The following is a 12,812-nucleotide window of genomic DNA, read 5'->3' as shown; positions in this document are numbered from 1 at the left end:
CCCAGATGCCCATACGCTCAAGGACTGCATTTCCTGGAAACATCCTCTGGCCATCACTATGGATGATGTTCATCCAGAAGGACACAGGAGCACAAATGCCCCTGCAGGGCTTGTGGGGGGCAGCCAAGGAGCCTCGGTGAACCCCCTTGTCACCAAAGGCTGCTCTGTGGAGGTGCTGAGGAATTTCCAGGGACCCATGGCCTCCCAGACACAGAGGACAGATCATAGACATGCTACCTAGTGCCCACGGTCCTCACTGAGCCATCCCAGCCCCATGACTGACAGATGGGGTCCCTTGGCCAGCAGGTGCACCTGGGTCCTCAGAGTTAGTCCCCCAGACACAAGCCATAGGCTGCGCTTGAAGAGGAAGACCACCCAGGCCTGTTCCTCTGGAACCCAGAGGAAAGGAGATTCTGGCGGCACTCAGGTCCATCTGCCCGAAGTGACCACAAGGCTGCTGGTACCTGAGCAGGGTCCGTAAAACAGGGTGCAGACCCACCTCCTGGGTTGGGGAGGACCTGATGCCATGGTGCCTCTCATGCTGCCGTGCCGAACCTCCATTTATCCCACAGCTGCCCTGACAGGTCCTGTGTGTCCCCAGGCCGTGGCACACTATGTCTAGCTTTTTCCACTTATGAGACTACAGCTCTGTCTCTGACAGCCTCCAGGAGGCATCTTCCAAAGCCGGGGCTGTAGTGTGTGTGGGGGGGTGCTGCAGAGTCTGGAGGGCCCCAAAGCACCCACTGCCACTTGTAGCTCCTCCGAATGGGCCTCTCCCCTCCTGTGGGCATGCTGCCCTCACCTGGCTGCTACCTGGGCCCCGGCCACCTCCTCCCTCCATGGGGAGGGGGAGGAGCTGTGGTCTGGCTCTTCTGGGAATGCAGCACAGCCCAGCTCTGGAGAAGGTCCCATGGCTGGGTTATGAGAGTCCAATTTTATATTATTCCCTCTTAATACAGGTGCAATAGGCATATACTCTAGAAAAGCCAGGAAACATAAGCAAAAAATTATGTGTCTATGTGTATTTTATAAATATATGTGGTTGTCACATAAGCATAGGGGACATGTGTTACCCTCTGCTCTTGTACCTTGCACGCTTTTCCTGAGCTTTTGATGCTTTTATTTTTTAAGATTTTATTTATTTGAGAGAGAGAGAGAGAGAGACAAAAAGAGACAGAGAGAGCACAAGCAGGGGGAGAGGCAGAGGGAGAGGGAGAAGCAGACTCCCTGCTGAGCAGGGAGCCCAATACAGGATTCAATCCCAGGACTCTGGGATCACGGCCTGAGCTGAAGGCAGATGTTAACTGACTGAACCACCCAGGTGCCCAAGTTTTTGCTGCTTTTAAAAGCTCTCAGAGCAGAAGGCTCCAAGGCTGGTGAACAAAGCAGTGGGTGAACTTGACTGCAGATAGTGTCCTGCTCTCCCTTCTGCGCCACACTCAGCAATTGAATCCTGTTTTCTGGGGACGCCTGGGTGGCTCAACAGTTAAGTATCTGCCTTCGGCCCAAGGTGTGATCTTGGAGTCCCGGGATCGAGGCCCACACCAGGCTCCCTGTGGGGAGCCTGCTTCTCCCTCTGCCTGTGTCTCTGCCTCTCTCTCTCTGTGTCTCTCATGAATAAATAAATAAAATCTTAAAAAAAAAAAATAGAACCCTGTTTTCCGCCTCCGTGGAGATGGGAGGGAATGCTGTGCTTGAGGAAGTGACTGTTCAGGCAGGGATTCTCCTGGTCCCAGGGGTGGGGCGGTGGTGGAGGAGACAACCCTTTTAGGGCGCTGCTGTGGCCACAAGGCAGCAGTGAGGCCGTCCCCTGCATCCTCCACTGCACTCCTGCTCAGAGTCCTGGCTTGTACCCCTGCACCGTGGAAGCCCCAGATATGGAAGGAGCAGGATGCTGGGCAGAGTAAGGAGGGACAGGCCCAAGGACCACAGGGAGGGAGGATGGGACGGTTGTACCTGAGGCCCAGTACGGCAGGCCTGGACTCTGTTGGTCCTCCTCCCCTGGAGCTGCCCCTGCAGGGCAGCCCCCTAAAGCCATGAACATCCACACACCACACATACAGGTTGGGATGAGCACATGGATCCTGCCCAGGCTGGGGGACAGGGGTGGGCAGCTGTGTCCATACCAGAGAAGTGGGGCTGGACCGCCGCCGGCACATCTTTGTGGCTGCATCATGCTGAGGGGCAGCAGCCACAAGAGGTCCACTGCAGGGGCAGGAGTCTGGAGGACAGAACCCAGGATATGAGAGACTGGACATGAACCCCAGTGCCGCCCTCCAAATCCTGGGGTGTCCCACTGAGGCCAGCTGCCTTCCAATGCTTGGCAGCCCCTCATTTTCACTGGAGCCAGAGCCACGCCTCCCCCAGCCATGGACCTAAGTCATCCTCCAGCCTAAGGGATCTGATGTGGTATGGGGGCTGGAAGGATGGACCAAAGACGTGACACTGGAGGCTGGGCTCTGGAGGTGGGCCCATGGGTTCTGCAGTTGGCCCCCAAACTGGAATCAGACAAATGCGAGAGGGACTGCCACAGAGGAGGGGCTCTGAGCTGCTGTTTCAAATCTATGAAGCAGGGATGGCAAAGAAATGCTGCCACAGGACTCAATGAGGCCACTGGGCAAAGTTCCCCATGAGTTTCATCAAAGGCACACAGTGACATGGTCTAGCAGGGACAGGAGGGATGTCATAGCAGAGAGGGACGGGACAGTGACCCAAGGAGCAAACAGGGACCAGAGGCAGGAAATTGCAGAGATCATCTAGAAAGCTGACATAGGTAGGGGTGCACAGAGCCAGACATGGGGCAGGGATGGGGCAGATGGCCTGGGGCCAAAGAGACCAGGAGAGCAGGGGGTCCTGGGACCCTAGGCAGAGGACCATCACCCAGCTATTTGATATTACCTGCCTGAGGGAAAGTCAAGAGGGTGGAGTGGGGTCAGAGGACAATGTGAATAAACTTCCACTCACTGAGTAAGTTGAACAAACCTACATCTAGTAAAGAAATTGAAACTATAGTTAAGAACCTTCCCATGAAAACTCTAGGCCCAGATGGCTTCAGTGAATTCTAACAAATATTTAAGGCAAAAATGGTACCCACTCTACACAAACTCTTCTGGAAAACTGAAGAAGTGGGAATGCTCCCCAACGCAGCCTGGGATCTCAGCTTTGTTCTCATATCCAATCCTGAAAAGGACATTGTGAGAAAAGAAAGTTGCTGCCTGACATTCCTCATAGTCAGATGCAAAATTCTCAATGAAATTTTAGCAAATCCAAGATAATAATACATAAAAAGGATAATACCTAGTGGCCAAGTGAGGCTCATCCCAGGAATGTAAGATTAACTTAACATCTGAATATCAACCAATGTCATTTGTCACATTAACAAACTAAAAAATAAAAACAATCCTATCATTCCAAAAGATGCAGAAAAAGCATTTCAGAAAACTCATCTATTCTTGATTTAAAAAACTCTCAGCAAACTGGGAATAAAGGAGAACTTCCGGGGCACCCGGTGGCTTAGCGGTTGAACTTCTGCCTTTGGCTCAGCTTGTTATCCCAGGGTCCTGGGATCAAGTCCCACATCAGGCTCCCCACAGAGAGCCTGCTTCTCCCTCTGCCTATGTCTCTGCCTCTCTCTCTGTGTCTCTCATGAATAAATAAATAAAATCTTAAAAAAAAATAAAATAAAGGAGAACTCCCTGAACCATAAAGGGTGCCTATGAAAATCCTACCACCAACAGGAGATACTAAATGCTTCCCCTCTGAAATTAGGAGCAAAGCAAAAATATCCTGTGTCAACTTTTCTATTCAACATTGTACTAGAGGTCCTTGCCAGGGTACAAATCTAGAAAAAGATGTAAACAACATCCAACTGAAAGGAGACATAATATTGGCTTTTTTTCACAGGTGACATGACCATCTATAGGAAAGCTGATGAATCTTCCTAAGAACTACTATCACTAATAAAGTGAGTTCAGTGAAGTTGCAGGAGACAAGACTAATATAAAACTTAATTACATCTTCCTCTATTAGCAATGATCAATTGGAAATTGAAATTACAAAACAAATATCATTTACAATAGCATTCAAAAATAAAAGAGATAAATCTGACCCAACAAAGATGTGCAAGACTTCTACAATTTTTCTTCTACAAAAACTATGAAACTTTGCAGAGAGAATGAAAAAACTGAATAAATGGAGAGATAAACTATGTTCATGAACTGGAAAACTTGGTATCATTGAAGTGTTAATTTTGCCCAAGTTGATCTATAGATTCAACAAAATTCCAGTCAAAGTTCTAGTAGGCTTTGTTTTTGTTTTTTGTATAAATTGACAACTGGTTCTAAAATTCATATGAAATATAGAGGACCCAGAATAACCAAAACAACTTTAAAAAAGAAGAAAGTTATAGATTTATCATACCTGGTTAAAACCAGGCTCATTACAAAGCTACCTTAATAAACAAACAAACAAACAAAAAAACAACAAAAACCAAAAAAAAAAAAAAACCAAAGCTACCTTAATCAAGACAATGTGATATTGGTGTCAATATAGACAGATGAATGAAACAGACTAGTGACTCCAGAAATAAACCCACATATTTATTGCTGAGTGACTTGACAAAGATGCAAAAGCAATTCAGTGGTGAAGGGATAATCTTTGTCAACAAATGGTGCTGAAACAATTCACCTCACACCATATACAAAGTTAGCCCCAAATTGATTAGAGACCTAATGCAAAAACTAAATGTATACAACTTCTAGAACAGAAGAAAAAACCTTTGTGACTATGAGTTATAAAAATAATTCTTAGATAGGACACCAAAATTGCAATCTATGAAAGAAAAAAAGTTGACAAATGGTGGACCTCACCAAAATTAAGGTCTGCTCTTCAAAAGATACTCAGTACGAGGACAGTCCACAGACTGGGGGAAAATATTTGCAAATTATATCTGAAAAGGGAACGCTGAATGAATGAAGAACTCTCAAAACAATAAGGAAACAACCTAAATGAAAGAAACAGTGAAAGATTTGAATACTCTACTGTTTCATCAAAGAAGACAGGCTCATGGCAAATCAGCACGTGCAATGATGCTCAACATCATTGGTTCTCTAGGACATAAAGATTGAAACAGCAGTGGATACCACTTTATGCCATCAGAACAGCTCAAGTTGAAAAGCCTGACACCCTGGCCTTTGCTGGACCTACTGCCTGGGGCACATCTCCTCTTTCCTCCTCTTTCCCCCTCCCTCATTCAGGTCTCAGGTAGGTCACCACCCTGGGGAGGCCTCCCCTGATTGCTCTGACTGCAGGAGCTGCCCCAGAGCCCATCTATCACTCTTTATCTTATGAAACGATTTTACCTTCTTCCTGGCACTGGCTGGTGGACAGGGTGGGGCGGGTGGGGGAAAGAGGGGAGCAGAAGCCAGTGGGGTAGCTGACAATAATGCAAGCAGAGGGAACAGCAGGTGGGAGGAAGATGTGAGATGTCTAGAGTGCAGGGAGGCAGCCACAGCTGGAGTGGCTGTCTGGAATGAGGTGGGCCATACTAGGTGGGGTCACTGGGGGCAGAAGCCAGGATGGAGCTGTCCTGGGTGCTGAGTCACCCTGCGGTCACAGCTACCCCTCAGCCAAGCCAGCTCCACACCCGGCTGTGAGTTTGGAAAAAAGATTCTGAGAGTGTGAGGCCTGTCAATGAGAAGGTCAGCACCCCTTGCCCAGTGCCTACTGTATGCAGCCACTCTACCTGGCCTTATAGGGTTGTTGCAACCCCTGTGGGGTTCTAGTGGCGTAGGCCTTAGTCACTGTGCTGGCTGCAGGTTGAATGGTGGGTGTCGGGTGGGGGCTTAGGTGAGAGCCCAGCCCTGACCTGCTCTCTGACCTCACACAGTGCTTGGCTCCCAACCTGCCCGGTGTCTGCCATGCGGCCCCATCACTTAACAGTTGACTTGCTGACAGTCATTATGCCTAATCTGGTTTTCAAGAGTCTAATTAATTCTAAGTCCTTCTCTATTTTTAATCCACTCAATCATTCTTGTTTTTCCTCCCAGGGACGTGACGAGGAGGGAGGCCTCGGTACTCTTTGCACCATAGTAAAGACACATGCCACAGGATGGATGGCCTGCACCCAGCGTCCCACCCCAGAACGGCTCTGGCAGAAGCAGCAGTGATGGGCGTGTCCCAATGGGGCAGACATGCTGCTGCCCAGGGTCCCACAGCTGCCAGAGGGCAGTTGGGCTAGGCCCAGCCCCACAGTGTCACCCCATCCCAGAGCTGGTCTTCTGACAAGCCCCCAGGAGGGTAGAGCAATGGGGCAGGCAGCGCCAGGCCAGGAAACAGCTCCTCCATGCCTTGGGTCACTGAGTGGCCAGTTGGCCCAGGTGGCGCACAGTCCTTTCTACTCCCATGCCTTGACTCACATCCCCTTACCTTTGGGAGTGTCAGCTCAGGACTCATTCTCTGGGGCACTTCCATCCCTCCAGAGTGGCCTCACGAGGAGCTGAGGCTATTGATCATACACTGTGATCACACAAACCATGTGCCCCTCCAAGTTTTGGAGGCCAGAAATACCAGTAGCCTTTGGACACAGACAAGGCCTCACCCCGGGCAGGGGCTGATCCCAGGCAGAGAGGGGGTAGCCTGACCCTATCTGCTAGAGGGAAAGCTGACTGGGTGATGCGTGCACACAGCACATCAAAGAGCCAGCCCCATGCCTCTGGGGAAGGTTTCCACATGACGGAGGTCTCATCACTCACCACACGCTTCTGGAAGAAGCTTGGTATAGCCATGTGCTGCCCTCCCCTGGGCTGGCCATGGACATGAGGTCCCCAGGGATCTCAAACGGTTCCCTCCATATGGGGAGAAGTGTTCAGGGGTTGCTGAGCTGGGCTCTGGGAAACAGGATGTGGCTCCTCTCTGCAGCCATGGCTGCCCCCGGGGGCTGGACCAAGGGCATCCCCAGGACCCTGGTGCCCTCAGCCTGGGTCCCAACCCCAGTAATGGGCAGAGTTGCTCAGGGGAACCCCAACAGGGCCACAGCACAGAGGAAAGCCAGGCATCTGCTGGAGAAGGAGCCAGACCGCCAAGAACCAAGTTCAGTGAGGAGGTGACACTGGAGGCTGGAGCTCTCCAGAGTCTGTCAGCTTGGGACAGATCACACCACCAGTGTGGAGTGGAAATTAGGCCCAGGAACCATAAAACCAGTGATGCGATAGGGAGGTAAAGTCAAGGCTGGTAATATCAAGATGGCAAGGAACAATGATGGGCCATGGCACTGAGTAATAATGGGTGAGTAACAGCAAGGAATGAGGACAAGTAACAACAAGGAAGATGTGGAGTAATCAGAAGGAACAATGTTCTGTAGCCTCTTGGCTCCTCCTCCAGATGCCACCTGAGCCGGGGACTGTTTTTAGCCATGTTGCAGCCAATCAAACAGAGGCTTGGGGAGGCTGAGTTCACGCATCCACCCCACAGGTGCCCTCCCTCCTCTGGACCCACTCTCCCTCTGCATTTGCATGTGGTGGACATGTGGTGGACACATGTGGTGGATATGTGTCCTCCAAGACCACGACCCAAACAGGTGAGGATGGACAACAGGTGAGCTATGCCAGCAATCCCCATCTGCAAGGAAGGAGCATGTATCACCTGCTTAGAGCAGAAGCTCAGAAGCCTGTACCAAGGACAGCCCTTCCAGATTCTTATCATTCTACCCCAAACGACAACCTGGGAGGTCCATCAATTGCATGAGGGAGAGGCAGGGGACCACCAGCCAGATTGTTAAGTGCAGCTAAAAAACTGAATAAGGCAAAGTAGGCCTCCAGGGCAGGACAGGCACCGAGGTACCCCTGAGTCAGAGACTCAAGTAAGACCACCTATGTGTCAGGGTGGCGGCCATCAGCCCCTGATGGTCACTCTCTCCGATACAAAACAACCTGGACCTCTGAAACTGGATCAGAGTTAACATTAAAAAAAAAAACAAAAAAACAAAAAAAAAAACAAAGAAAGAAAGAAAAGAAAGCCACAGGACATGAGCAGAAAGGCAGAGTATTCCCCAATCTTGGGGTGGGCAGGGATGGCAGGTGCACAATCAACCAGAGAAAAAAGAAAAGTGAGAACCACACATTTTCTCTAGAATTTTTATAAACGTAATTACACAAAACAAAATGAAAGGCTTCTGTAAATCAAAAGGCATCAACACATGAAATCAGAAGTAAATCTGCCCAAAGCAGATGCACCAGGCAGAAGGAACACTTTCAAGGCAGTAAAAAAAGTCATGAAAATCTAGCCGGAAAGCAGGCAAGAGACAGGAATGGTCACTTCACGCCTGGATAAGGTGCCATGACACAGAGAAAAGGACACAGGTACCAGCCATCAGAGGAAAGTGAACAACAGCAACTCCCAAGGCTCAGGGCTCCTGCAGCTGGGCGCATGGAGACACACCGACACCATATGTGATACACCAGGGGCACCTCTGCAATCCGACCAGACGCCGCTGTGAGGCTCAGAAAGAGCTCCAAAGACTTTTCACATCTTTGCTCTGGGTGACCCTACCAAGGGTCGGTTCTAAAGAAATAATCCCAGAGGCAGACACAGAACCATAAGGGACTGTGGCCACAAGGCTAACTTAACACAGAAAAAAATAATCGAAATGGGAAAATGTAGAATAAACTAGATACATCCTTATGTCCTTAGGATATAGTAGAATTCCATGGAAATAGTGTTTTTCAAGAGCTTTACAGAGAAATGACCATAAGATAGTGTTTAGTGAAAAAAAACCTGCTCATAGAATTTAGGAGGACTTTTATTTCCTTCTGTTTTTCTTCTTATATTTTCCAAATTTCTGCAATGAGGGGGGGACCATGTTTATAATAAGAAAAAAAAGAGCCCACGATATTTTTAAAAGAAGGCAGCAGGATGGAAACACTCTAGTCAAATGTCAGCAGAAAGGACGAAAACAGATTTAAGGCAGGCCGCGCTTCCATACTGTAGACAAGTGGTTCATTCAGGCTTCAAGAGCATGGAAGGTTCTAGAACAGTGGGGTAAGTCTAGACAGGGGATAACAAGCTTCTAAGAAATGCTAACTTTCCCTTTAAAAAGCTCCTAACTTTTCCTGAAATGACAGGAGAAAAGCCAGTACAAAGAAAAGAGCTAAAGAACATGTGATTCTAGAACATTCTGCCCAGGACTCTGCTGGGGGCCATGTCCTGGCACCACTCTGGCCACAGCACTGATGGAATTGGCCCATCATGCAGTGGGATAAACGGAGAGCCTGTGGGAAAGCCCGAGAGGGGGCTTCTCCAGCCCAGACCATCTGGTCAGCTGAGCAGAGACCCCAGTGTCTGGTCCCTCCACCTGTCTTCTGCTTGATCAGGAAAATATGCTCCCCGTGTCCTCGGGACAAGCAGATCCTCTGTCACAGCTCCGCAGGCTGCCTGCCTAGACCAACTCTGTGTGGATCACAGAACTTGAGGCTGCACTTGAGTGACCTCCTTACGAGATTGTGGGACAGAGAACTGGTGAGCACAGCGCCACCACTGCTGCCTGCCCATCACCGGGGCTGCAGAGGCACCTGTGGGGTGGTGGAGAGGCAGGAGGTTGCCAACCAGCCACCTTCTCCAGGCAGTCTGAGCTGAGGCAAACACTAGCCTCTCCATCTGCTGGTGGAAGGGATAATCACTTGCCCCTGAGCATGAGAACCACGGTCTTCATTGTGAAGCCTTGGGACGTCATGACAACAGCAACACCCCAGACTTCTAAGAATCTTCTGTTAGAATTGTTGGAATTTTAGCAAAATTCCCTTCTGTGTGAGGCTGGTCTTTTGTGTCTGTCCATTTTAATGGTACCCTTGCTCTGTCACCTCCACGTTGTCGTTAGATCACACTCTATGAGGTCAGTTTATGACGTAAGCAGATGGTGCTGCTGATGTATTCATGGCTGGGGGACCCCATGCACCATCTGCTGACACCTGGCTGACCTGATTCCCCCTGCTCCTGGCACAGTGGGGGTGGGGTGGGGGTGGGGGAGGCATGGGGGGGCAGCGCTGTCCAAGGTCCTGGCCCAGCATGGCTGCTCTGATCACCTGGCCATCTGCCACAGTCCTCCCTCCTCAGGCCCTCTGCACCTTCTGGAAAAGCTTCCCTGGAAGACGGGACTGTCTCAAGGCCACGGTAGGGCTTCTCCTTTGCTCAGCTCAGCTTCAGCATTTGAGCTAAGTTGGATAGGGCCTGGAAAGCTGTCTTCATGACACAAATAAGCAGTGTCTACATGGGAAACGTCAGGAAAGCAGGAGACAGGGTAGGTGTCCACCAGCTGGACCGGAAAGGGCGGCGGGTCAAACACTGAAAAATCCATGTATCCTGGCAAGGAATTTCTGGTGATTTCCTGTCATCTCTGCAGAAAAATGATTCACTTACTAATCCACTCCATGCAGTGGGTCAGAGGACTTGAGGAAGAAAGCCACCCAGCAGGTTGCGAAAATTGTTCATTCCTCTGGATGTGGCTGAGGAAGATGGGCTTGCATCTCAAAAATGGACTTATCAGAAATAGGATGAGACATCTGCACTGTCTGTACAGCAGAGTCTGGCACAACCCCAAGGCCAGAAGCAAGACCTGACCGAGGGCACGCCGGCTCAGCCACACAGGACTCACATGGCTGGACAGGAACATGAGCACATCTCTGGAAACCACGACAGACAGGCCTTTAGGCTAGAGGCTGGCGGAGCAGGGCAGATGAAAGTGTTTGCAGGATGAGGCCCTTAGCCAGAGAATGGGGGGGAAGAGGGATGTGTGCATGTACACTGCTTTGCTTAGGTTTTTAAGATTGAAAGGTAAACTAAACTGGACATATCCTACTTTATTTTTTAAAAAGATTTTATTTATTTATTTGACAGAGAGAGAGAGCATGAGCAGGAGGAGAGACAGAGGGAGAAGCAGACTCCCCGCTGAGCAGGGAGCCTGATGTGGGACTCTATCCTGGGGTCCTGGAGGCATCTGAGCCAAAGGCAGATCCTCAACCATCTGAGCCTCTGGGGCGCCCTTGGATATACCTTACTTTATAGATTTGACTGGGAACCATGCAAATATTTGAAATAATTATAAAATTAAAATAAGTATAAATGGCAATCTCTATACATCTCACACTAAACGGAGTAAAATGCCCTGCTGTACCAAGGGCACAGCCTCAAAGAGAGGAAGGTCTCGAGTGAGTCAAAAGCAGTCCATGACTGCATGCACACCCCAAGGACAAAAGACCCATTTAACAGACTCTTGGGCACTAATGAGCACTGGCAAGGACGTGGGGACAGTGGAGCCTCACGTGTGACTGGTAGGGGCGCCACTGTAGCCACTTCGGAAAACAGGCCATGGCTCCTCAAACAGTTGCAGAGTCAGCGTACAATCCACCAAGTCTACTCCTGCACATACACCCAGAGGAAATAAAACCCCACACCACACAAAAGCATGTACACTTCTGCACAGCAGCAAAACAACACACTCCCACTGACAGGTGAATGCATAAACAAAATGTGTTCTGTCTGTCCCACGGAATATGACTCAGCCATAAAAAGGAAAGAAGCACTGAGGTTTGCTCCAACACTGACAAGCCTTGAAAGCATCATGCTCAGTGAAAGGATACACACACAAAAGCTCACATATGATGTGATCCTGTGTGTCTGAGCCAGTGTCCAGAAGAGGTAAACCCATGGAGACAGCAAACTAGTGGTCCCCTGGGGCTCAGGGAGGGGATGGGGAGGGACTGCAGACCCCACAAGGAGCTCCATCTGGCACATGGAACAGAGGCCCTGGCACCCGTGGGGTCCGGCCAGCTCCTGTCACACACCATCCGAGGGCTGTGGCCACGGGAGCTTTGTCCAGCCTCCAGCCTGAACCCTCCTCCCCGTCCTTTCACCTCTGCCATACTGCCAAAGCCAGGTGAGAGCTCCAGCAGGCAGGGCCTTGGTGAGAAGACCAGGGGTGGTGACCAGACAACAGTCCTATGTGAGCCCACACTTCCTTTCCCAATGCCGAGGCCGCAGCAGGCACAGGGCAGGTGTGGGGGCAATGCTCACTGACCCTGCGTCGCTCAGGATAGGTCCAGGGCATAGGGAGCAAGGGAAGGGAGAGATGCCCCAAATTAGAAGAGATGTGCGGGTGCCGAGTCCTGCAGACCCCCACCTGGCCCTTCCTGGCCCCCTGCCTGCAGAGGGGAGCACAAAAGCACCCCTAGGGAGGGGAGGGGAGGATTGAGGAGAATAGGGCCCTGGGGGTACTGCCGGAGAATATACCCAGGGCGGTCCTAAGGTGGCCTCAGGATCCCGCCATGGCCCTGGGGGCTCCACGCCCACTGCTAAGCATCTGCACAGCTAACAGCAACGCCATGTGAGCTGAGCAGCCACCTAGTCAGGTAGGGGCTGGGCCAGGACCACAACAGTGAGCAAGGTGGAGAGCATGCTCAGAGGTGACCACTGCCCATTCCCAGCCCCCAACCCATGACCCAGACAGACATGGAGCACCTGGGGCCAGGATGGGCCACGGTGGTGAAAGGGGGTGAGCTGAGGGCTTGGCGCTGGGTTCATATCACCTGCACAGAGCCCATAGCGTCAGAAACAGAGTGGTAAAAAAAAAAAGAAAAGAAAAGAAACAGAGTGGTCAGGGTGTGTTGGGGGACACTTCTCTGGGCTGAGCCTGATATATGCTGCTTAAACCCCTTCAGCGCCTGTGTCCCACACGGGCCACTTCCCTTCACATACCTGGGAGGCTGAGGGACACGCCAACATCTAGGGAATGAGCCTGGATGGACAGAGAGGAATCCGGGCCA

General features: G+C 50.6%; 1 protein-coding gene across 7 annotated transcripts in view; it reads right to left on the bottom strand.

The window, feature by feature from the left end:
* The window catches only part of ZFYVE28 (zinc finger FYVE-type containing 28), a 114,434-nt gene that overhangs the window by 14,568 nt on the left and 87,054 nt on the right, over positions 1–12,812 (bottom strand). The window contains exon 9 of one of the 7 annotated variants that reach the window (XM_038533243.1): positions 3,095–3,180. The exons of the other annotated variants lie outside the window; for them this stretch is intronic. Coding sequence (XP_038389171.1) covers positions 3,096–3,180 — 85 coding nt within the window. The 3' untranslated portion in view covers position 3,095. The remainder of the gene's footprint in view (positions 1–3,094; positions 3,181–12,812) is intronic. 7 annotated transcript variants of the gene reach the window in all.

This window comes from Canis lupus, chromosome 3 (assembly GCF_011100685.1).
Source record: "Canis lupus familiaris isolate Mischka breed German Shepherd chromosome 3, alternate assembly UU_Cfam_GSD_1.0, whole genome shotgun sequence".
In the NCBI taxonomy this organism is placed as follows: domain Eukaryota; kingdom Metazoa; phylum Chordata; class Mammalia; order Carnivora; family Canidae; genus Canis; species Canis lupus.
Note: the sequence above shows the minus strand (reverse complement) of the source record. Positions and strands in the feature narration are given on the sequence as shown.